General features: G+C 41.7%; 2 protein-coding genes across 5 annotated transcripts in view; both read left to right on the top strand.

Annotated features, from left to right (window-relative positions):
• The window catches only part of LOC127530217 (E3 ubiquitin-protein ligase MGRN1-like), a 32942-nt gene extending 11950 nt beyond the window's left edge, over nt 1-20992 (top strand). Inside the window, 1 exon segment of the mRNA XM_051941234.1 lies at nt 20921-20992. The gene's annotated coding sequence lies outside the window, so the exon portion shown is untranslated.
• Nucleotides 12879-22739, top strand: mgrn1b (mahogunin, ring finger 1b). Of its 4 annotated transcripts, XM_022207277.2 has the most exons (17): nt 12881-13259; nt 14096-14214; nt 14372-14460; nt 14568-14714; nt 15417-15534; nt 16317-16383; nt 16527-16570; nt 16657-16704; nt 17334-17402; nt 17504-17663; nt 17812-17921; nt 18018-18232; nt 19051-19162; nt 19976-20021; nt 20113-20217; nt 20611-20654; nt 20921-22739. In XM_022207277.2, the coding sequence occupies exons 1-16, from the start codon at nt 13172-13174 to the stop codon at nt 20649-20651; spliced, it is 1578 nt and encodes a 525-aa protein (XP_022062969.1). In that variant the 5' UTR covers nt 12881-13171; the 3' UTR covers nt 20652-20654; nt 20921-22739. The 4 variants fall into 4 exon arrangements, with proteins under 4 accessions (XP_022062967.1, XP_022062966.1, XP_022062968.1 ...); XM_022207275.2 differs by having other exon boundaries at nt 12879-13259; nt 17812-18232; XM_022207276.2 differs by lacking the exon at nt 20611-20654 and having other exon boundaries at nt 12880-13259.
• The last annotated feature ends 462 nt before the right edge of the window (nt 22740-23201 follow it).

The raw sequence follows: 23201 nt of genomic DNA on the forward strand, positions 1-23201 counted from the left end.
AAAAGAAAGCAAAGCTAAATGAAACCATTTCCGTGTTTTAATAAGCCTGTTGCTTGTCCTGTGAATACTGCCGCTTTAGGGAACACTACAGCTGGAGATAAGGTTAAAGTTTAGGAAAGGGAGCCTGATGAAGAGGAAACATCAGGTCTACCTGATGAAGAGGAAACATCAGCTCTACCTGATGGCAGGAGGAGGAGCTGCTGACGCTATAATGTCTATAAGTATCTAATTGGTAGTTTGAAATAAAGGAGCTGCTGCTGCTGCTGCTGCTGCGTGTGTGTGTGTGTGTGTGTGTGTGTGTGTGTGTGTGTGTGTGTGTGTGTGTGTGTGTGTGTGTGTGTGTGTGTGTGTGTGTGTGTGTGCGCGGACATGTGAGTGCACGCGCACATATATGAGAACCTGACCTGGCTTTGGTTATGAGGTTGGAGTATAACCAGCAGAAAAAACTAGACTACACCACTGGTTATGACTGTCATTACTGTGTACACGACTTGCTTTGATTTAGAGTTAGGGGAAGTGCAGTGGGGGCAGGCAATACAATGAAAGCCAGTCTGTCTATGAATGCCAGCGCAAGAGCTTTATTGTGATGGGCAGGAGCTTATTGTGCACCGGCAGGCTCCGAAGCCCCGCCCACCAATGAAACGAATATGGAGTCATATTTTCATTTTGGGGGTGAAAACGAAAAAACGAAAAAACGAACCGTTTCCTGTTTTTTTGTTTTTTGTTCAAAACGAAAAAACGAAAAAACGAACCGTTTCCTGCTTTTTTTGTTTTTTGCTCAAAACGAAAAAATGAAAAAACGGCTTGATTTTTTGTTTCTGCTTGTGTCTTTTATAGCCGGGAATCAAACGGATAAAACGTACCTTGTCCTAAGACTATACATAAATAACTCTAAAAGCAAAGGCAATAAAACTTAAGATATGTTATTCCAATTAAATATTACGTCATATTCTCTCATATTGATGCACGCCATTTAAAAAAAATGCATTCAAGGACTTTGTAAAAAAAATACATTCAAGGTAAAAAATATTGACATGAAAACATAAAAATATTTTATTTTTAAAAGTTGTTGGTATGCCAGGTGAATTGATTGTGACACGTTGTTGATTTGAATCATAGCTGATTACTGCTCCCTGGTGGTTATATTGAAGAACTGCACTAATAAATCAGTCGAACTAGTGTTAATGCAGACATACAATATATTGTAATTTTCGGTGATTACTTTAAGAAATAAAGTGAGCAATCTAAAAATATCATGAGATAAAGTATTGCTTCATTGTTTACATTTTTAACCAGAAATGCCACATCCAAAATGATTTATTCTCCTTGGCATTGCTGCAAATAGTTTCTGTAAATTAACAATTTGTTCTGATAATTTCCCCTATATTTTAAAGCGTTCTGATCAACTACATCTTGGGAGGTATTGCAGTTGTCCTATAGTCAGGTGTAAACCTGAGTTAAAACCAAAGTGCTTCATTTGACTCTTTATGAGGGTTGTACATTGTGGCTGCTCACAAAATCAGGAAAGGTTATAAGGTCATATTCACGTGTTTTCAGGTCACAGTGGTCACAGTGCAAAGCAAAATCAAAGAGTACAGGGAGTTTCACACTGTAAAAAATCCTATAAAGCACTGGCAAGGGTAGTAGTTTTAGAGCTAGGAAAACTCCAAGGAGCACCACTAAAGCCACCCTGATGAATCTGAGCAATTCTGGCTCCCAAGGGACATTGCACAAGGTTGGTGTTCATTGAAGATGATCAAACAGGACCCCATGTCTCCTAGACAAGCTCAGAAAGGCAACAAAAAAAATATCTGTGATCAGATGGGACAAAAATTAATCGAGTTGTTCTGACACCTGGGACATGGTTCTTATTTGGAGAAAAAAAAAAGGAGAAGCATTCAGTCCCAAGAACACCACACCCACAGACCAACATGGTGGTGGTTAAATGCTGGTAGATGTTTTCCAGCAGATCGGCCAGAGGCAACCATGTCAGAGTAAAGGGTACCATGAGTAAGGTAATACTTCCTAAAGCTATAAAAATGTCTGTCTAAAAATGTTTCTGCCACCAAGAATAAGGGAGACATCAAGGAAGGCTCATGATCTAGCATTTTTCTCCTTGTGAAAATAAAGCTGGCAATTGTCCAACCAATGAGAAATTGGTCAGATAAGAACAAATCGACCAATCAGATGACTTTTGTTTTTGCTCCCATTTCTTTACGAGATGAACTCCAAGATCTAAATTTTTTTCCACATACACAATATCACCATTTCTGTCAAATATTGTTCACAAATCTGTCTAAATGGACAAGGTACGTTTTATCCGTTTGTTTCCTGGCTATAAAACACACAAGCAGAAACAAAAAATCAAGCCGTTTTTTCGTTTTTTCGTTTTGAGCAAAAAACAAAAAAACAGGAAACGGTTCGTTTGTTCGTTTTTTCGTTTTGAACAAAAAAACAAAAACAACAGGAAACGGTTCGTTTTTTCGTTTTCACCCCCAAAACGAAAATACGACTCCATATTCCGTTTCATTGGTGGGCGGGGCTTTGGAGCCTGCCAGTGCACAGTAAAGCTCCTGCCCATCACAATAAAGCTCTTGCGCTGGCATTCACAGACAGACTGACTTTCATTGTATTGCTTGCCCCCACTGCACTTCCCCTAACTCTAAATCAAAGCAAGTCGTGTACACAGTAATGACAGTCATAACCAGTGGTGTAGTCTAGTTTTTTCTAGTGGGAATACTCCAACCTCATAAACCAAAGCCAGGTCAGGTTCTCATATATGTGCGCGTGCACTCACATGTCCACGCGCGCGCGCGCGCACACAGATACACACACACACACACACACACACACACACACACAGCAGCAGCAGCAGCAGCTCCTTTATTTCAAACTACCAAATAGATACTTAAAGACATTATAGCGTCAGCAGCTCCTCCTCCTGCCATCAGGTAGAGCTGATGTTTCCTCTTCATCAGGTAGAGCTGATGTTTCCTCTTCATCAGGTAGACCTGATGTTTCCTCTTCATCAGGTAGAGCTGATGTTTCCTCTTCATCAGGTAGACCTGATGTTTCCTCTTCATCAGGTAGACCTGATGTTTCCTCTTCATCAGGCTCCCTTTCCTAAACGTTAACCTTAGCTCCAGCTGTAGTGTTCCCTAAAGCGGCAGTATTCACAGGACAAGCAACAGGCTTATTAAAACACTGAAATAGTTTCATTTAGCTTTGCTTTCTTTTCTTATTTTTTCTCCACTGACTGATGTTGGGACATTAGAAGTTCTAGACTCATGTCCCTCTTCTTCTAAGCCAGGGGTATTCAGCTAAAATTCAGAGAGGTCCAGTCAGCAAAGGTCCAGAACATCATAATGTCTAACTTGAGTTACTGTGATATATGCTGATGTAACCTGGTAGTTTTATTAGAGTCTGCCTGTAATCAAAAACTGACCGTCAAATAAATTCAGTACGGTTCAAAAATATTTTGACATTTATTAATAAATAACTTATATGTAACTGTATATCTTAGAATAAAGTGCAGAACTTAAAAAAGCATGACTGAACAACCTGAATCAACTTCTATACATCTTTTACAATACCTAAATCTCATAAATGTAAACATTTGAACACTTTTACATTTTTGTCTGTCTCATATCACTCCCCTAATATCTCTGCAGCTTAATGGGAGAACTGAGCTGCTGCTTGTTCGAGCCGTTCTCAAAACATATTTTGATTATGTTCATAGTTGAGAAAGCTGCCTTACCGCTGTTTGCTGAGCCAAACATGGTCAGCATGTGACCACAGTCTGTCCTCTAGAGATGTATAAGGCACAAAAGATACGGTCCGAATTTCCATATAACCACTTAAAATGCGCAAACACATGTATTAGTATGTTTTTTTGACATAACGTTCATTTTTCTCTGTGTCAGGAAGCGGTGAAGCTGTATGGGACAGGGGAAGGTGTCTGGCTGAGAACAGGGCTCACTAAAGGCCGACCGCGGTCCGGATCCGGACCCAGACGCCGTCTATACGGGTGTAAATTTGACAGGTTGCTTCTATTTTACCGGTGCAACTTTCCAGTGTTTATCATTGGTCTATCGGCTCAGAAACGCACAGACCAATTATGTACGAGTTCAGGCATCCCACGTGACGCTACTCAGCCAATGACGTCGCTGAATCGCATCGCAGCTCTGCCTTCAAAAAGCAGCTGAGAGATGAGGGACAAAGAGGACAGTAGTGATGGAAGTTCGGCTCTTTTTTAGAGAGCTTTTGGCACTGCTTCCAAAGAAAAGCCAGTTCTTTCGGCTCCCAAATGGCTCCTAATTTATTATTCTTTGTAGCCTCATATTTTATCCTAACCTGGCAAATATGAATCGTTTGTGTTCTGACAAACTCTTTTTCATTCAGTGTTTTTATGAGAAGCCTTATAATTGACTCATTTTGTACATTTGCTCTGTTACAAAAACAGGTATTCTTGCTTTTGTTTATTATTTCAACCAAACTTTTTTGCACAAAAAACAAATGAACAAAACTCTGCACATGAACCCACAGAACCAGAACAGAAACAGAACCAGACTCAGTATTCAAACAGTATAAATGTCCTCAGAGCAGGCTGACATTCAGAAAAATCAGATGGCTGAGCTTGGATGGGCTGATACATTTCTTCTTTCAGTGAATATCTGCCGTGTTTTTGAGAAGATTCTCTCAGATGGAAGAAGTTGTCTCTCCTCCATCACCTTCACCAGGTGGGGCAGACTGAGGCCTTGTCCTGCTCCAGCTCAGTGGGTCGTCTACCGGTTGGATGAGGGCTTCCTCTAGATATGATCCTCCATTACAACGTCAGCTGTAGGATTTCTCCTGAATCATCTCCTGTAGCTCTTCCATCAAAGAGCCTCCACACAGCAGAAGTTTGAGGTTCCTCGTCCACTTTGTCCTCTAATGGTGGAGGTGTCAGACTGCTGCTCTTATTCTCTGAAGTGTTTCATCAACAGCTCTGTTGTCAATGAAGGCAAGCTTCTTTAATCTAGGATCCAGTAACATGTTTTCTGCTAGGACAGTGTTAAACTCCATACTCCATTAAATACGTTAGGAGTCGGCTCTTCAGATTCACTACAAAGCATCGGCTCTGAGAGTCGTATCTTTTGTGCCTTATACATCTCTAGAGGACAGACTGTGGTCACATGCTGACCATGTTTGGCTCAGCAAACAGCTGTAAGGCAGCTTTCTCAACTATGAACATAATCAAAATATGTTTTGAGAACGGCTCGAACAAGCAGCAGCTCAGTTCTCCCATTAAGCTGCAGAGATATTAGGGGAGTGATATGAGACAGACAAAAATGTAAAAGTGTTCAAATGTTTACATTTATGAGATTTAGGTATTGTAAAAGATGTATAGAAGTTGATTCAGGTTGTTCAGTCATGCTTTTTTAAGTTCTGCACTTTATTCTAAGATATACAGTTACATATAAGTTATTTATTAATAAATGTCAAAATGTTTTTGAACCGTACTGTATTTATTTGACGGTCAGTATTTGATTACAGGCAGACTCTAATAAAACTACCAGGTTACATCAGCATATATCACAGTAACTCAAGTTAGACATTATGATGTTCTGGACCTTTGCTGACTGGACCTCTGAATTTTAGCTGAATACCCCTGGCTTAGAAGAAGAGGGACATGAGTCTAGAACTTCTAATGACCCAACATCAGTCAGTGGAGAAAAAATAAGAAAAAGAAAGCAAAGCTAAATGAAACTATTTCAGTGTTTTAATAAGCCTGTTGCTTGTCCTGTGAATACTGCCGCTTTAGGGAACACTACAGCTGGAGCTAAGGTTAACGTTTAGGAAAGGGAGCCTGATGAAGAGGAAACATCAGGTCTACCTGATGAAGAGGAAACATCAGGTCTACCTGATGAAGAGGAAACATCAGCTCTACCTGATGAAGAGGAAACATCAGGTCTACCTGATGAAAAGGAAACATCAGCTCTACCTGATGGCAGGAGGAGGAGCTGCTGACGCTATAATGTCTATAAGTATCTAATTGGTAGTTTGAAATAAAGGAGCTGCTGCTGTGTGTGTGTGTGTGTGTGTGCGTGTGTGCGTGTGTACGCGTGGACATGTGAGTGCACGCGCACATATATGAGAACCTGACCTGGCTTTGGTTTATGAGGTTGGAGTATCCCCACTAGAAAAAACTAGACTACACCACTGGTTATGACTGTCATTACTGTGTACACGACTTGCTTTGATTTAGAGTTAGGGGAAGTGCAGTGGGGGCAAGCAATACAATGAAAGTCAGTCTGTCTGTGAATGCCAGCGCAAGAGCTTTATTGTGATGGGCAGGAGCTTTACTGTGCACCGGTGGGCTCCGAAGCCCCGCCCACCAATGAAACGAAATATGGAGTCGTATTTTCATTTTGGGGGTGAAAACGAAAAAACGAAAAACGAACCGTTTCCTGTTTTTTTTGTTTTTTGTTAAAAACGAAAAAACGGCTTGATTTTTTGTTTCTGCTTGTGTGTTTTATAGCCAGGAAACAAACGGATAAAACGTACCTTGTCCCTAAATCTGTGATAGTGAGCACTTCTCCTTTACTGAGATAATCCATCCCACCTCACAGTCACAGGTGTGCCATATCAAGATGCTGATTGGACACCATGATTAGAGCACAGGTGTGCCTGCCCACATGTATTCTACGGGCACACAGTATACATTACAAGTAATCTTCTCAATCTGTGTGCGAAAGGGGACACACGTATGGTCCGACTCGGCCCGTGGAATACATCTATATCCAAAAATATTTTTAAAAAACAAAACTATGACCTACATTACTACTGCATTTGTTTGATCAAACTGCAGCTCCCACATTGCCTGCTGGGGGCGCTCTGTCTCATTCGGAGCGGACGGTGTGACGCAGCACCGCGACTCGGCACTCGCGGCAGGTGGCAGCAGTAACGGCATCCGGGTCTGTCAGTGGCATTTTGTCCATTGGGATTTTACCTGCTTTTCTGCTGGCCCTGGCACGCTCATCAGCAAGACGTCTTTGTCAACAAAGAATAAAGTGGACATCGAGTGTAGGATTTTCCGAGACAAATGGACCACTTCCCGTTCGTTCACTGAGGTGAATGACAAACCTGTGTGCATGCAAGCAAGGAATTTAATCTTTGGCGCCACTATGAGACTCGACATGGCGAAAAAATACAACAGCTTGCAAGGACAACTGAGAAGACAGAAGATAAATGAATTGTTGGCGGGTTCGAGGAAATGGCAATCTGTTTTCACCCGGAGCCGTGAGGTCAGCGATGCTGCAGTGAAAGCCAGCTACCTAACTGCTAGCAAAACAGCGTTAGCATCAAAGCCGTACTCCAAGGGGGAGTTTGTTAAAACTTGCAGGCTGAAGGCTGCAGAAATCGTAAGGCAAAGTGGAGTCATTTCTGGCATTTTCTGTTGCAACAGATGAGAGCACTGATATTACAGTTGTCGCTCAGCTGGTCATATTCATTCGTGGAGTTGACAAGACTTTGAATGTCACAGAGGAGTTTCTTGAGTCGGGGCCGATGTTAGACACCGTAACAGCCGAGGACATTTTCTGTGCTGTCGTTGGTCGCTGGACAGGGTCGGAATGGACTGGTCGTGCTGTCAGCCTGGATACAGATGGTGCACAGATACTGGTCAACTCACTCCCCATATGCTTAGGTTACTTACCTATAAGTAGCTGAAATCCATGGATGATATCCTTTTACACTGAAAGCTGAAATACCCTAAACCTAACCAGGGAGAGAGTTGACCAGGGAGTGAGTTAACCGGGGAGTGAGTTGACCAGGTACCTGATGCACCATCAGTGATCGGGAAAAAGGCGGATGTTGTGGCAAAGTTTAAAGACAAAGTCAAAGCCGCAAATGGAGGGAGTTGTTTTTGGACATTCCACTGTATCAGTTTGACTGCCTTCTCAGTGACAGTAACATCACCCATGGCCTGCGTACCACACTGAAGTTTGGTGGCTAAGCCGAGGTGCTGTGCTAAAGCGCTTCTTTGATCTTCGTGGGACATCGGACAGTTCACGGAGAAAAAAGGTAAACCTGTTGTGGAATTACAAAGCCCACAATGGCCGCAGGACCTTGCATTTATAGTTGATGTTACAGAGCACTTGAATAATCTGAACAAAATGTTACAAGGGCGCAAAAAAAAGATTACCCAGTGTTATGATAGCATACGTGCATTCAAGTTGAAGCTCGCATTGTGAGAGACGCAGCTTGCAAGCTGTGACGCTACTCATTGCCCCTGTTTAAGAGATGTATGCACAGCCAGCGTCAATGCTGACATGAGCCAGTACAAAGACAAGATGACGGGATTGCTGTGGGAGTTTGAGAAACGGTTTCAGGTCTTTAGCGAACTTGAGACAGAATTTGCAGTTTTTTGCTCACCTAGAGTTGAAGCTTCTGATGTGCCCTCTGACATGCAATTTGAAATAATCGATTTGCAGTGTGTGTTATGATTTAGGCGGTTTGAACCCAAGCAGCAGGCAGAAGGGTGGATTAATAATGAGGTTTAATATGTAAAAATAAAGAATCAAACAGGAGGCGCGGGGAATGAACAGAACGGGGCTCTAAACTGAAACTAAAAACAACGGCACTCGGCCGCGATGGAAACTAAACTTAAACTAAACAGAGGGGAAGAGGAAACTCAATGTCCAGGGAACGGGAGACGAGGTGGGAGGCTGAGCTGAGGGATCCGATGGTGGATGTGGCGGGGACAGCAGAGCAGACGAACAGACGCGGGGTTCCGGGGTGAGAGGCAGACGAGGTAATCCAAGGGGAACAGAGTCCAGGGAGTGACATGCGTGAAGCAGGGTGCAGCTTGTAGAGAGCGGAGTGCAGTTTGCAATGAACTAGGGGAGCAGAGGAGAAAGCCAGGCTCTTATGCTGTGCTGATTGTTAATCAGTGCCGCTTGTCATTAGTGTGACGAGCCAGAGCACAGGAGCAGGAGGGGGCGTGACAGTAACCCCCCTCGAGTTGCGCCTCCTGGCGCACACAGGGCTGGTCGGGGTACCGGCAGGGCGTCATGACAAAAGGCAGTGATTCGCAGGAGGAACAGCTCCGGGGGGCGGCCCGAGGGATGGACAGGCCGGGGCCGGACAGGCTGGAACCGGACAGGCTGAAGGGACCGCTCCGGAGGACGGCCCGGGGGTTGGACAGGGAACTGATGGCCGGGCCGACAGGGACCTTCTGGAGGCCAGGCTGGGAACTGGCAGCTGGACCGATGGGAAGCCTCCGGAGGCCGGGCTGTAAACCGGCAGCTGGACCGACGGGGAGCCTCCAGGAGCTGGACTGGTAACCGGCGGCGGTGGGACCTCTCTGGAGACATATCTTTTTTAATATATATGTATGAATTATATTGATAGTCTATATGTGATTTATATAATAATTTTCTCTAATATATAACTTTTATCTATTATATATATATATATATATATATATATATGTGAATGATGTTGATACTCCATCTATGATTTATATCACTTCTATCTATTGTTTTATATAGAAATATGTGTTCATTAGTCAGTATTTTGTTTATATATGTATATATAGTGTAATCATATATTGTCTCTTCAAATTATTAAAATAATTGACTTTACTGCCATTATCTGCTTCTCTAACATATATTAGTGTGTGTGTGTTTACAATGTTTGCAAAATACCTGTCTACAGTCGAGCTTAATATCAGAATATTCTATTAACTATTATTATTATTATCTATTATTCCCGCTATGAATATTAAAATACACCGAGCCATTTGTCCTGTATCATAGCTACATGTATGACGTTTGCAGCAAAAAAATTAAAATTAAAAACGCGTGAAAATCAGTTTAATATTCAGAGTTAAGATGGATTAAATGCGCTGTCAAACAGCGCTGAGTGGAGCGGATGACCGGACCAAGATGGCGGCCCCACCGCTCGTCAGCCCCAATAGGCAGTAGCAGTCGATGCGGCATCTACTCTTTATTATGTCTATGGGCCGGACAGCCTCTCAAAAGAGGACATGTCCGGGCAAAAGAGGACGTATGGTCACCCTAATGTAGTTTTTTATGTATATTTTACATATACATTCAGGTGACAACTTTACTTTCTTAACTGTCTGTATAAAATAGCTGCTACTTAAGATTTAAAGGTATGCAGAGTTAATTTAGGTGTTCACAATTACTTTCCGGATGTGGAAAACGGACTTCAAAAAATTCCTATAACTTGATAAGTTTTTTTTTTTTTTCAATCCAGGACTATGTTTTTCAGTTACACATACCTTAGACTAAATACACTGCTCAAAAATATTAAGGGAAAACATTTAAAAAAAATCATATTTCAATGTGGGGGGAAAACGAACTGGATATTTACATTGATATGGACTGGATAATGTGTTAGGAATGAAAAGATGCCACATTGTTTGATGGAAATGAAAATTATCAACTCCCAGGAGGGCAAAATTCAAGACACCCCAAAATCAAAGTGAAAAACTGATGTGGCAGGCTGGTCCATCTTTCTGAAATTCCTTGGCAGCAACTCAAAATGGTATTCAGTAGTTTGTATGGCCTCCATGTGCTTGTATGCAGCCTGACAATGTCGGGACAAGCTCTGAATGAGACGACAGATGGTGTCCTGGGGTATCTCCTCCCAGATCTGAACCAGGGCGTCACTGAGCTCCTGGACAGTCTGAGGAGCAACCTGATGGTGTCGGATGGAACAAAACATAATGTTCCAAAGGTGTTCTATTGGATTCAGGTCAGGTGAGTGTTGGGGCCAGCTAATGGTATCAGTTCCTTCATCCTCCAGGAACTGCATGAGTTCTCTTACCACATAAGGCCCGGCATTGTCGTGCACCAGAAGGAATCCAGAACCACTGCACCAATGTAGGGTCTGACAATGGGTCAAAGGATTTCATCCTGATACCTAATGGCAGTCAGAGCACCATTGTCCAGCCTGTAGAGGTCTGTGTGTCCCTCCATGGATATGCCTCCCCACACCATCATTGACCCACCATCAAACCAGTCATGCTGAACAATGGTACAGGCAGCATAACGTTCTCCACGGCTTCTCCAGACCTTTTCATGTCTGTCACGTGCTCAGGGTGAACCTGCTCTCATCTGTGAAAAGCACAGGGCGCTAGTGGTGGATCTGCCAATTCCTGTGTTCTATGGCAAATGTCAACCGAGCTCCACGGTGCCGATCAGTGAGCACAGGGCCCACTAGAGGACGCTGGGCCCTCAGACTACCCTCATTAAATCTCTTTCTGATTGTTTGGTCAGAGACATTCACACCAGTGGTCTGCTGGAGGTCATTTTGTAGAGCTATTGCAGTGCTCATCCTGTTCCTCATTGCACAAAGGAGCAGATACCTGTCCTGCTGATGGGTTAAGGACCTTCTACAGTCCTATCCAGCTCTCCTAAACAAACTGCCTGTCTCCTGGAATCTCCTCCATCCTCTGAGACTGTGCTGGGAGACACAGCAAACCTTCTGGTAATGGCACACATTGATGTGCCATCCTGGAGGAGTTGGACTGTCTGTGGAACCTCTGTAGGGTCCAGGTATCGCCTCATGCTACCAGAAGTGACTCTGACCCTAGCCAAATGCAAAACTAGTGAAAAACAGTCAGAAAACATTAGGAAGGAAAAAAAATGTCAGTGGCCTTCACCTGTAAACTCATTCCTGTTTTGCGGGTTTTCTCATTGTTACCCCTCTAGTGCACCTGTTGTTAATTTTATGAACACCAAAGCAGCTGAAACTGACTAAAAACCTCCTCAGTTACTTACTTGACCAGATCAGTATCCCACATGTTTGACTGACTTGATGCAGTACTTAGATTAAAAAGTGTTCCTTTAATTTTTTTGAGCAGTGTATGTTGTGCCATTGTACAATCACTGTGATCAGTTGTAATGCACAATGCACACAAATAAATGTTAAACTGAATCATAATGTTGTTGAAATTACACTTACTTTAATCTCTGGTTGTTTCTAATCTAATTTGTAAAAGGACAGTTCATTATATATATAGATTTTTCTAATATACTTGTTCTCCTTAGCACTAAAACATTGGAAAAACTTAGACTTATTGTTACTTCTCGGTAATTATGCTGTTAGTTTACTGGTCTGGCCCATTTGAGATCAAATTAGGCTGTATGCGGCCCCTGGACCAAAATGAGTTTCACACCCTGTTCCAAAGCTTTGGTCTAGCCTTCATCTTTCAATTAAATAGTACTTCTCTACTGCATTTTTTAAGAAGATCTCAAGGCATAAATATTTTGAATGGCTTTTGGTTGCTCTTAATTTTAAATAATGTTAATAATAATGCTATTCTTCTTCTTCTTCTTCTTAGTATTATTATTATTATTATTATTAATAATAATAATAATAATATTGTTGAAGCTGGTATTTCGAATTGCTGTCCTTATAGTTTTCCTTCTTAGTTTTTTACAGTTATTTTTATTTTAGATTTTGAATCTACATGCTTTGTATCTTTTTACCTTTGTAGTTTGTAATTATTTTATATTAAAAGTAAATCTTACAAGTTATTATCTATGTTTTAGTTTTGGTCTGTTTGTGTAGCACAGGTCAACCTAGGTTCTTTAAAAGCATGCTACAGAGTAAAGAAAAATAATAAAAAATATTTAAATAAAATAAAATAACTTCGTTTGATTTGTTTAATTTATACATGAGGGCTTCTGGTTTCGCTCCACTGTTATTTTCTGTAGAGGGATGCAGCAGCCGCCCCTGCGTTGACCCCTTTCCCCATAGACATATGCCTTTCCCCTTATCTATGCCTTTCCCCGCCTGCCTCCCTGACCTGACCTCATTAGCTCCGCTCTTCCCTGCGGGCGGCTCCTGTTCTCACAGCGAACGCCCTGACTGTGTGGAGACGTTAGCAGACAGCCAATCAGGCCGCCTCCCTGCTCGGTTAGCACGGCTCTGGCAAAACAACAGCTCGCCTCGATCCGTTTCCTGCTTCGCAGCCCAGCCACCGATAAACCGAGCGTCTGAAATGTCAGACTAACCGGCGCACTTCTTTCTGGTTGGTGTTACATTTGTTTTGGCGTTTCGTCTCGGCTGAAGGCAGCGGTGGTAGTCCGAGGTGCTGACGCGCAGTTAGCTGCTTCGCTAGCTGTAGCTAACATCGGCGATCCAGCAGAGAAAGATGGGGTCCATTCTGAGTCGCAGAATCGCTGGTGTTGAGGACATCGATATCCAGGCCAACTCGGCCTATCGATTTCCACCGAAGTCTGGTAAGTGATCGGCATTGTGTCTCGTCTTAAATTCTGATAATCACGGGTCCTCTAAACCGGAGCACTCCTTGGCTAGTCGGCGTTTACTGTCATTTCTGTCAATATTCACCAGCTTCGTGGTAAGACAATGATTGTAAACATGTATGAGCGTATATACAATTCACAGTTAACTGCCTAGTTAACACACATTACTCGGAAAATATTGTCTATTGCCTTTAGTCATGTTATGTGTCGACAATTGTTTCCACTGTGGATTGTCAGATTAAAGCAACCAGGCTAATTATTTATTACAGCACTATGATGAATATCATTACCACAGACGACCAGAGTTTCATCCATATTAAAGCGATGCTACGAGAAGTGAAGAAGTTGACTTGATCCCAGTGTCAACAAATATTTGTCATTATTCAAAATCACAAACTTTAAAAATACATTTTCCTGTCCTGTGCACCATCTCAACTGTATTTGAGATAAGTTAATCTGATCATTTTAGTACATTTTGCTTTGTTATCAAGATATTTTCAGACAACTAAGACACAGTATGGAGATTGATAGGTCAGTGTATAACCACAAAACACATCAGACATTTGATTTTCAATTAATAAACTTTTTAATGTTCATATTTTCCATCTGCTGACACACATTAGATACAACAACAATAATAATATCATTGCCATTCTGATGTTGTTTTGGGGGTTATAGTTTTGTTAAGACTCCTGTCTCTGAAATGACTTCATTACTTACAAGCACAAACCCACCTTTTTCTGCTTTAAACAATGTCTCTGTGTGTTCTTGCTTGCACTGTCCTCATTCGTCTTTTTTTCTCTTATCCTCAGGGAATTATTTTGCGAGCCACTTCTTCATGGGTGGAGAGAAATTCGACACACCGCATCCGGAGGGATACCTTTTCGGGGAAAACATGGACCTGAATTTTCTTGGAAACAGGCCAGTGCAGGTAGAAACCGATGTTTCTGTAACCCACAATTCAACACTTCGTATTTTTCGTAGCTTCAAAACCACTGTGATACGTTTGTACAATTCTCGGCAGTAGTAGGATTTATCAAACTGTGTCTAAACCTTTCTCCTGATTCGTTCTGCTGTTGATTCTCTAGTTTCCCTATGTGACACCTGCACCCCATGAGCCTGTGAAAACCCTCCGGAGTCTGGTTAATATTAGAAAGGACTCTTTGCGTTTGGTCAGGTAAAGATAGCGTGACACTGTAGCAGTAGAAATCACAGTAAAAGCAATTAAGAGGGAAAGAGTGTTCACTGTGCCAACCTAATGTTCTTCAAACCTCTTGATTGTAGGTATAAAGATGATTCTGACACACCAGTGGAGGAAGGTGGTAAACCAAAGGTCCAGTATGGTGTGGAGTTCACCTTTGATGCTGATGCTCGGGTGGCCATCACCCTCTACTGCCAGGCATTTGAGGAGTTCTCCAATGGGATGGCTGTGTAAGAACTTGATCTCATATCTTTTGTGCAACCAAGCTTTACCTGTTTGTAGCACAAAAACAATCAGAATATTATCTGTCCTTTTAATTCGTTACTTTGTAACATCCTATGCCTTCCTGTCTGAATCAAACAAACATAGATCACGTCCATCTGTATGTTCAGATTTTCACCAGTTTCACAGATACGACGACTACAAAGCCGCCCAATTTTATTGTGCCAGACATATTTAAACCGTCTTTTATGGGTGGAGAGATTCAAGCCTCAGAGCACAAAGTCTAGAATAGATACGATGGGTCCTTAGCAACCACCAGTCACCATGGATACTGCAGATAAGACTTAGACGAAGATGAAAGTAATAGTCTGTGCTGAAGTTGCCGTGTCACGATGAAACTAAGAAGATGACATCCAAAATCAAAAAGATCAGATACTGCAACTGTTCTACTCAGTTTTCTTTTTTTTCATTTTGTTCGAGGGCAGTAATGAATTTATTAATTAATCAAAGGGTGACAGATCCCATTAGGTTTTCCACACTGATGTCTAAATGTCAGCATTTTACTTTTGATTTCTCATTAAAACTGAGAAATAACAGCTACCTCCAACTGCCCTTTTTGTCTTTTTTTTCTTCTGTGCTGGAATATAGAAGTATGCATATAATGTTTGTGCTAAAACTGGGACTTTTACTATCTGTCTTGATATGTGCAGGTACAGCCCAAAGGACCCATCAATGGCCTCTGAAACTGTGCACTACAAGCGAGGTGTGAGCCAACAGTTCTCCATGCCATCCTTCAAAATAGATTTCAGCGAGTGGAAAGAGGAAGATGTGAGTATCTGCAGACGTTAATACTCAGTACATCAACACAACCTTTGACTTTTTACACACATGTATATGTTCTGTAGTAGTTACATGTCCTGCAGTGTGTAATTGAATGATTAAATATGTAGGGCTGGACCCGAATATCTGAATATTCGTTCGCTACGGCGGTATCCGGATATTAATTTTGGTATCCAAATATTCGCCCCCCTCCCCCCGGGTCAGACGTTACCGGGCGGAACGAATATGCAGCGTTACTGTCTTCCCTCCGCCTTCGGCCCACATCGGCTCATATCGGCTCATCCCGTCGTGTGATCACAAACATATACACATGTGTTTATGTGATCACCCCCTCCTCCCCCCAGACAAAAATATTTGGAGCTCGTCTCTTCCCTTTGCCTTCGGCCCACTTCGGCTCTTCCCTCCGTGTTCGGCTCATCTCGGCTCATCCATTCATGTTTGTTACCACCGCCCGAATGGGCAGGTGGCTGTGGACTCTGACATCACACTTTACTTTGTTGCATAAACACAAGACAAGATGCCGAAGACCTCCGCTGTTTGGGAATTCTTCAGTTTAACTGAGGACAAACGAAGGCAAAATTTGGACCCGGGAGACCAGACGAATGGATCCGAATATTCGGGCCGTCTCCGCCACAAGCCCCGCCCCCTGTCGGACGTTATGGGGCGGAACGAATATTCGGATATTCGTCTTTAATAGGGGCCGAATATCCGGAGGCCAGAAACCACTATTCAGGCCAGCCCTATAAATATGTGCATCTTCTTCCTTAAAGCTGAACTTTGACCTCGACCGAGGAGTGTTTCCGATGGTAATCCAGGCTGTTGTTGATGAAGGAGACGGTAGGTAGCCAGATCAGTCATGACAGCATGGCTTTTAAATTTGAGCGGCACTTGTACTGACAATGCTAGCAATTAAATTGTAAGCTTAAATACACACTGGATCAACATTTGCAGTAATGTTTTTTTTTTTTTCCTTTCCCAAGATTGCCTTGGACATGCTCATGTGCTTTTGGCCGCCTTCGAAAGAGTATGTATACATGTGAATAAAAGTAAATAACTGCAATCTGTGAAATGTTTTCAAATGAACTAAAACGTGTTTCTTTTTATTTCCAGCATGTCGACGGCAGTTTCTCCGTCAAGCCTCTGAAGCAGAAGCAAATTGTAGGTTCAGAAATGTTCTTCCCATGTGAACTTTATTATATAGCAATTTATTGAGGCTGGGAGTATTGTGTATTTTAGCACATTTTGTGTTTTATGGTCCAGCTTGTTCATTTTTAGTAGTTTTTGACTGAAGCACATGTGTGATACAGCCTGTTGCTGATACAGTGCACCTGAAGCTGGGATGTTGACAGCAGAGCATCAGTGAAAAAGTGCAGGCAGATCAGCAGTTTACACGTGAAGTATTTTTAGTTCCCCAGCTGCATTCTGTTTTGACCCTCATACTTCAGATCTTGGAGAACTTGTGCCCTGAAAGTCTGTTCAGACCCTTGGGAGTCTGCAGTAAATCTAATATCTCAGTCGGACTTGTTTGTAAAAATCGGTTACATAGACGCTCAGATTTTTATGTTTTCATGTAAAACTAAAAGGATTTTATGAAGTACTTGTCTGGTAACTCTCAGTAGTGAAATACTTTTGTGTTTCAATGCCATCATTCTTCTAGAAATATTCAATAATCCAGAAGCTGAAACAAGACAGTGAGGAGAATCTAGTATACATTTTGCTTTCCCTGCCTCTTGATTTCTCTCGTACATGGAAATACTTTTCCTGAAAAACATGTCTAATCTTTTTAGGTGGATCGTGTGAGCTACCTCTTGCAGGAGATCTATGGGATTGAGAACAAAAACAACCAAGAAACGAAGGTATCAGTGGAAACATTACCTCCCACATGAAAAGGTCAGCTTGATTTGTGTGACTTTCATAATTAATTAGTGTTTCTGTGTTGTTGTTTTTTTTTCCCTAGCCATCTGATGATGAGAACAGTGACAACAGCAACGAGTGTGTTGTTTGTCTGTCGGACCTGCGAGACACACTCATCTTACCCTGCAGACATCTGTGTCTCTGCAACTCCTGTGCCGATACTCTGCGTTACCAGGCCAACAACTGTCCGATCTGCAGGCTGCGTAAGAAGCATAGCAGTATTTTAATTATAGTTGTAATCATTTTTCTTTAAGCAGGTTTAATGATACTATTTAAAAAGTTCATGCAGTCAAAACGCCCTTTCTACACATTCTGCGTGCAATTAATTTTACCTGGGTTTCCTCTAACCAGCCTTCAGAGCCTTGCTGCAGATCAGAGCTGTGAGGAAAAAGCCTGGAGCTCTTTCTCCTGTGTCCTTCAGTCCTGTTCTGGCTCAGACTATGGACCACGATGAACACTCAGTAAGTTTTACGCACAAGAAATGGGGTTACATATATCTTAATTTTGATATGAAGGTCTGCAATAAATACATGGTCTCCGTCTGTTACCTGCCTCAGAGCACAGATTCAGTTCCTCCCGGCTTTGAACCCATCTCGCTGTTAGAGGCTCTGAATGGTCTGCGGTCGGCCTCTCCTGCCATCCCATCTGCCCCCCTCTATGAAGAGATCAACTTCTCAGGAGGACTCGGAGGTGAAAACAGACAGCTGAGCTCTCCGGAGCATTTAAGCGATGGGAGTCTGCAGAAAGGCAAAGTCAGCAAGTCACCAGACAGGTAATGCAAAACCGTTAACCTGTAAGTAATCAAGTTAGGGCAGGAAGTTTGATAACATGTCTAAAACAAGAAAAGCACTCAGAGCACAGTACTCCACCAAGGCTGTTCATTCCCAAATGGCATTGTCAGAAATGCAGCATTTGTTCATTATTTATTGATGATCAGAAATCACAATGTGCTCGTTTTATATAGATGTACCCATAAACAAAATGACGTTGGGCTGAGCACAGGCATGTGTGTTATGCATGTGCACGTTATGTACGGATACCGAATCGTGTGACCTAAATATGTAGCGGGTGGTGGAACTGATGGGACTCAGAAACACCCCCACAGTTTAATCAGTTGTTCCTTGTATCATTTCTGAGGAATAAGTCCTGATAAGTCTGCTGCGGTGGATTTGTAGTAGGATCTAAATCGTGTGATTGTCAGCAGGCAGCTGACAGTGTATTATCATCTCACAATGATACAAAAATCTCTAACAAATCTGTGAATCCAGACTGTAAACCGCATCACTGCCAAAGTCTAATCACTTGGTCCTTGTGTCATTTCTGACCTTCCCTTAAAATTTCATCCAAATCCATTAGTCTGTTTTTGAGTAATGTTGCTGACCGACAAACCAACGCTGATCATCATATAACTTCAATTCAATTCCGCTGCATTCCTCCTGAATAATTAGTCTTGAGCATAGTTTTCAACGGGGCTTGATCAGTCATCTGTTTTGCACCTTTCCTCGGTCCATGTCGCTATGAGTAACTGAATGGCCCGTTTTACTTGTATTACGATGCATTTCCTAATTTTCATGCCTTCACTCTCTCCAGCACCCTGAGATCTCCATCCTCACCCATCCAGGAGGAGGATGAAGAGAAGCTGTCCGAGATGTCAGACACTCAACCGCACACGCTTCTGTCGAGCAGCCCCGCCCCCACAGACGTAAGCTGCCTCCTCTGTACTCTGATAAAATAAGCAGAGCCTCAAGGAACTGTGTTCACATTTAGGAAACTTTCTTTTGGGGGAAAAAACCTTCATCAACAATGCAATGTAGACCAAAGGAGTTAGCAGTAACTGACATTTTACACTTGAATTTAAACCTTTTTTTTTTTATCTTTTGTATTTTAATTTTTTATTTGTGTGTAATATAATCGGTTTGTTTCATTTTATGGTGAAGGCATAACAAGGCTGACATTATTATTCTTTATTTTAGTTCCAAATGAATCAAGTGGCAAATTTTCCTCATCACTAAAAAAAATAATCATGCTAATATATTACCAATAAATTATTCATTTATTTTTAAAAATATTAAATTATAGATCTCTTTTCAGCAATATTGGAGATATAAAGTTTTAGAGATAAGCTTTGTTTATTCTGATAAATAAGGATCTAAATTTCCATCTGCAGATTTGGGTGCAATTGACTGTACACTAATGCCAAAGTTCCTATTACTTGAATGCAAAAAAGGTGTATTTTATGTCTGAACATCTACATTGTTGTCTTGTACATTTTTTCTCATGTTTTAGATTTTAATAATACACACTATAATAATGAGTTCAAAATGGAACCATCAAAACTCCACAAACAACAGTTGAAAGAACTTTCTGAGGGATTCCCCAGGAACTATTTTGAGCTCCAAAAACACAATGACAAACCTGAAAAGGTTCTTCAAGTTTCTCCTCTTTCTAAGAGTTTACCTGATGCCTAAACTACGACTCTGCTGCAGACACAAACTTCCCCTCCTTTTTCTTCCAGGCCACAGCAGCTGAAGACGTGGCAGAATCCCTGTCTCCAGATGACGGTGAGTTTTCTCATGTGGCGCTCAGAGAACAGTCAGTAAGTATTGTGTTCGAGTGACTCTGATGACTTCGTTGCTCTCGTGGGTGATGCAGAGGACAGGATGCATTCTGGAGGAGACATCCTGCAGGACTGCAGCAGCGAACACAGCAGCTTGACCAAAACGGAGAGCGACCCGCCAGGAGACCTCTCACTGCCAGGTGAGAAATCATCTATCAAGGACAAAGTACAAATATTATCATCTTAATGCTAAAATGGGAAATGAACAAAATGTGCAATGTGTGTGTAATCTGTTTATGCATTAAGCCTTGTACAGACCTGTAGTTTGTAGTACGACAGCTTAGAGAAAGCCTCGCCTCCTACAATCAACAGCACTGTCTGCCTCTCGGTTACTTTGGACTCCTTACCACATGTTAAATCTTCATTCTGGTCCTTTTTAGCTCAGTGTCTTTCTTCTTCAATCCCAGACTTTAAAGCTGTGTTTCCCTGTGCTTTCCCTCTAACCTGTATGCTGTTGTGCTTCTGTGTGTTTCCTAACACTCCTCTTCTGTTCCCTGCCATCCTGTCTCTTTGTATCACTTCACTTTGGGCAGCTCTAGGTCCTGATTCCTGCTCTATTGGTATGGAGGAATAACTGGTATGTAGGCTTTCCTGTCTGCTCCGCTTCTCCATGTATGACCTCTCACTTAATTTGCTTCTCTGTGAATACATTCACTGCTGTCTAGAAACACAGATCCAGCAGATATTGAGCAGTGGATTTGCCATTATAAGCAAATTTTAAATCGCTGTCAGCCCACACTGATCAAGAAAACACAGAGATTGTTATGCACATCGCTGCTTTAGCTGAAAATCTGACAAGATGCTTAATGTTGACTCATGTTGCTGCTGATTCTTCCTCACCAGGGTCTTCAGAAAGCCTGAAAAGTCAGAGCACAAACTGTTCCAGCCAGCCTCTCCTGTGTCCCACAAGCAGCCTTCATATGGAAGACGAACACCTCAACCCCTGACTCTGATCCAGGTTTTCCCTCCCATTGTTGCTTCACAAAGATCATCCAGTTCCTTCATTCCTTTCTCCGCCCCGGCCCAGTCTTCTGCTTGTGTGATCAGAGCCAGCCAAAGGCCCTGAAAGGAAGGAAAGAGGGAGGACTCTGTTTATTTCATCATTGTCTCTCGACATTATAAAAGAAATTTGACTGCTGCAAAGATGTTTTTGGTACCTTACTCTATGACTGATGTTTGAAAAAAGATGATACTGTTTCCCCAGCTTTGAAAAGACTTAATTAACTTTCACGTGGTGTTCAGTTTCGTGTCTTGGCCAGAGTTGTGGTCTAGTAACGTAGATTCCAGAGATATTTCACTACCAGCCATGGTGGTGCTTTGAAGCACACTTACTTTAAATTTACGTTGTATCAATTTCTTGACACTAAATTCAGAGGAATTTATAAATACAGTTTGTGTTTAGACATCGTATTCATTAATGAAACACATGAATGACCTGAGAACTTGTTTTTCCTGTCAGATTGATTTGGTCTAAGCATTATTTTTGAAAACATTTGACTTATCTGTATCTGTGTGTACATTTAAGATGCTTTTGCACTCTGACAAAATCCTTTATAATCCATTCCTTATAACAAAAGTGTATGATGAGATTAGTTATCTGCTGTCTTAAATGTCAAAACATCTGTTTTATTATTTCAAATAATGTGATATCTATGTATGATAACTACTAGAATCCTGTGTAGTTACTTCCAAAGTTGTACACTTGCAGATTATATTGAGAAAAAAAAAATCCTGATATTGAACTAGACTCATTTAATGTGCACATTATTTAAGACTGATAATCAATAAGAGCTACAGATTTACATCGTAACAGCTGAACTCAAAGATAGCTAAAGCCTGCAACAAGCATAGATGCTCCAGCTACATGTATGCTGACTTAGTATGGCACAGCAAGTGTGCTTGTCGTAGATGTGGCAGATCTCTGTACAGTCTTTCGTGGCAATGCCAGTGTCTGCTTTATGTGATGTAGCTGCAAAAAAGGGGTCACGTGTTTGTGTGGCTGCAACACCTTTACTTACCTTGGTCCTGTATGTGTAGCATCATGCATAGAGATCTATGTGCCTTGAATTAATATGGCTGCCTGCTTGTTGCAATGGACATCATTGTTCTTACCAGTGCTACAGTATACAACAATACACAGCCCATAGACAGGATTTTTGATGCTGATGTACAGAGCCTTTTTTTTCTATCGCAAACTTCATGATACTGGGGAAAAAAATAGTGTATCTTGTTGTTGTTTTTGAGCAATATTCAATTGAACTGTTCATTTACTATATTATGACCATGTATCGATTATGCATTTATTATTATTTAGATTCAAGTGGTTTGTCGTAATGTACGTGTTATTGGAAGGAACACATCCAATGCAATAGGCGCAAACGTTGCATTTTTAAAGAATTGGGCTCGCATTTGCATGTGAATTTGTAGAGGTTTAGACTTCTCACTGCTTTTTAGTAATGTGGTTATTTTTGTCTTTATCCCCTCCTCTTCTGTGCCATTTCAACTTGACACTGTGCCTTCCTGTTCTGACCACTATTGACCTGGTATCCAGGATAACTCCACAGTAGGTGGTTTCTGGCTCTCTGTAAAATCAATACCTGTCTCTCCTCGTGTGTATAGCAGCATGTGTATAACAATAAAGATCAAAGATTCAGTACTACAACTACCGATTTCCTGAGAGATCACAATGTTTCTTTTTTTTTGTCCAAAAACCCTACATTGTTGCAAATGTACTGCTAATCCATATACGGAAAATTTGCTAAAGCAGACCAAAGCTTGGCTGTTTTTGACCATTACTGAAGATTAATATGACTCCTTCAAATATTGTGAAGCTAATATGTCTGAAAAGTCAGAGTTTAGGCGGGGGTGGGGGGGCATGTAAAATGCTGACAAACTGGACAATAACTTGAGGGGATAAAAGGTGAAATATAGTACAGAAAAAACACTAAGAAATAAGGAGGAATGCAAATGCAATGCCAAGGAATGCAAAATTCAGTCAAATGAAAAAAATCTGCTTTGTCATCAGTTGTACACATCCTAAAAAGGTTCTGCAGAAACAGGTTTTCTTTTCTTTTTGACAGATTGAACTGTACAGGTTCATCATCAACAATCCCACAACAGACAG

The sequence above is a fragment of the Acanthochromis polyacanthus genome, chromosome 21, assembly GCF_021347895.1.
Source record: "Acanthochromis polyacanthus isolate Apoly-LR-REF ecotype Palm Island chromosome 21, KAUST_Apoly_ChrSc, whole genome shotgun sequence".
Lineage (NCBI taxonomy): Eukaryota > Metazoa > Chordata > Actinopteri > Pomacentridae > Acanthochromis > Acanthochromis polyacanthus.

Coding starts and splice junctions, on each gene's coding strand:
- mgrn1b (XM_022207274.2), top strand. CDS start 13,172: ATGGGGTCCATTCTGAGTCGCAGAATCGCTGGTGTTGAGGACATCGAT. Junction 15,535..16,316: donor GCGAGTGGAAAGAGGAAGAT/GTGAGTATCTGC, acceptor TCTTCCTTAAAG/CTGAACTTTGACCTCGACCG. Junction 16,384..16,526: donor TGTTGTTGATGAAGGAGACG/GTAGGTAGCCAG, acceptor TCCTTTCCCAAG/ATTGCCTTGGACATGCTCAT.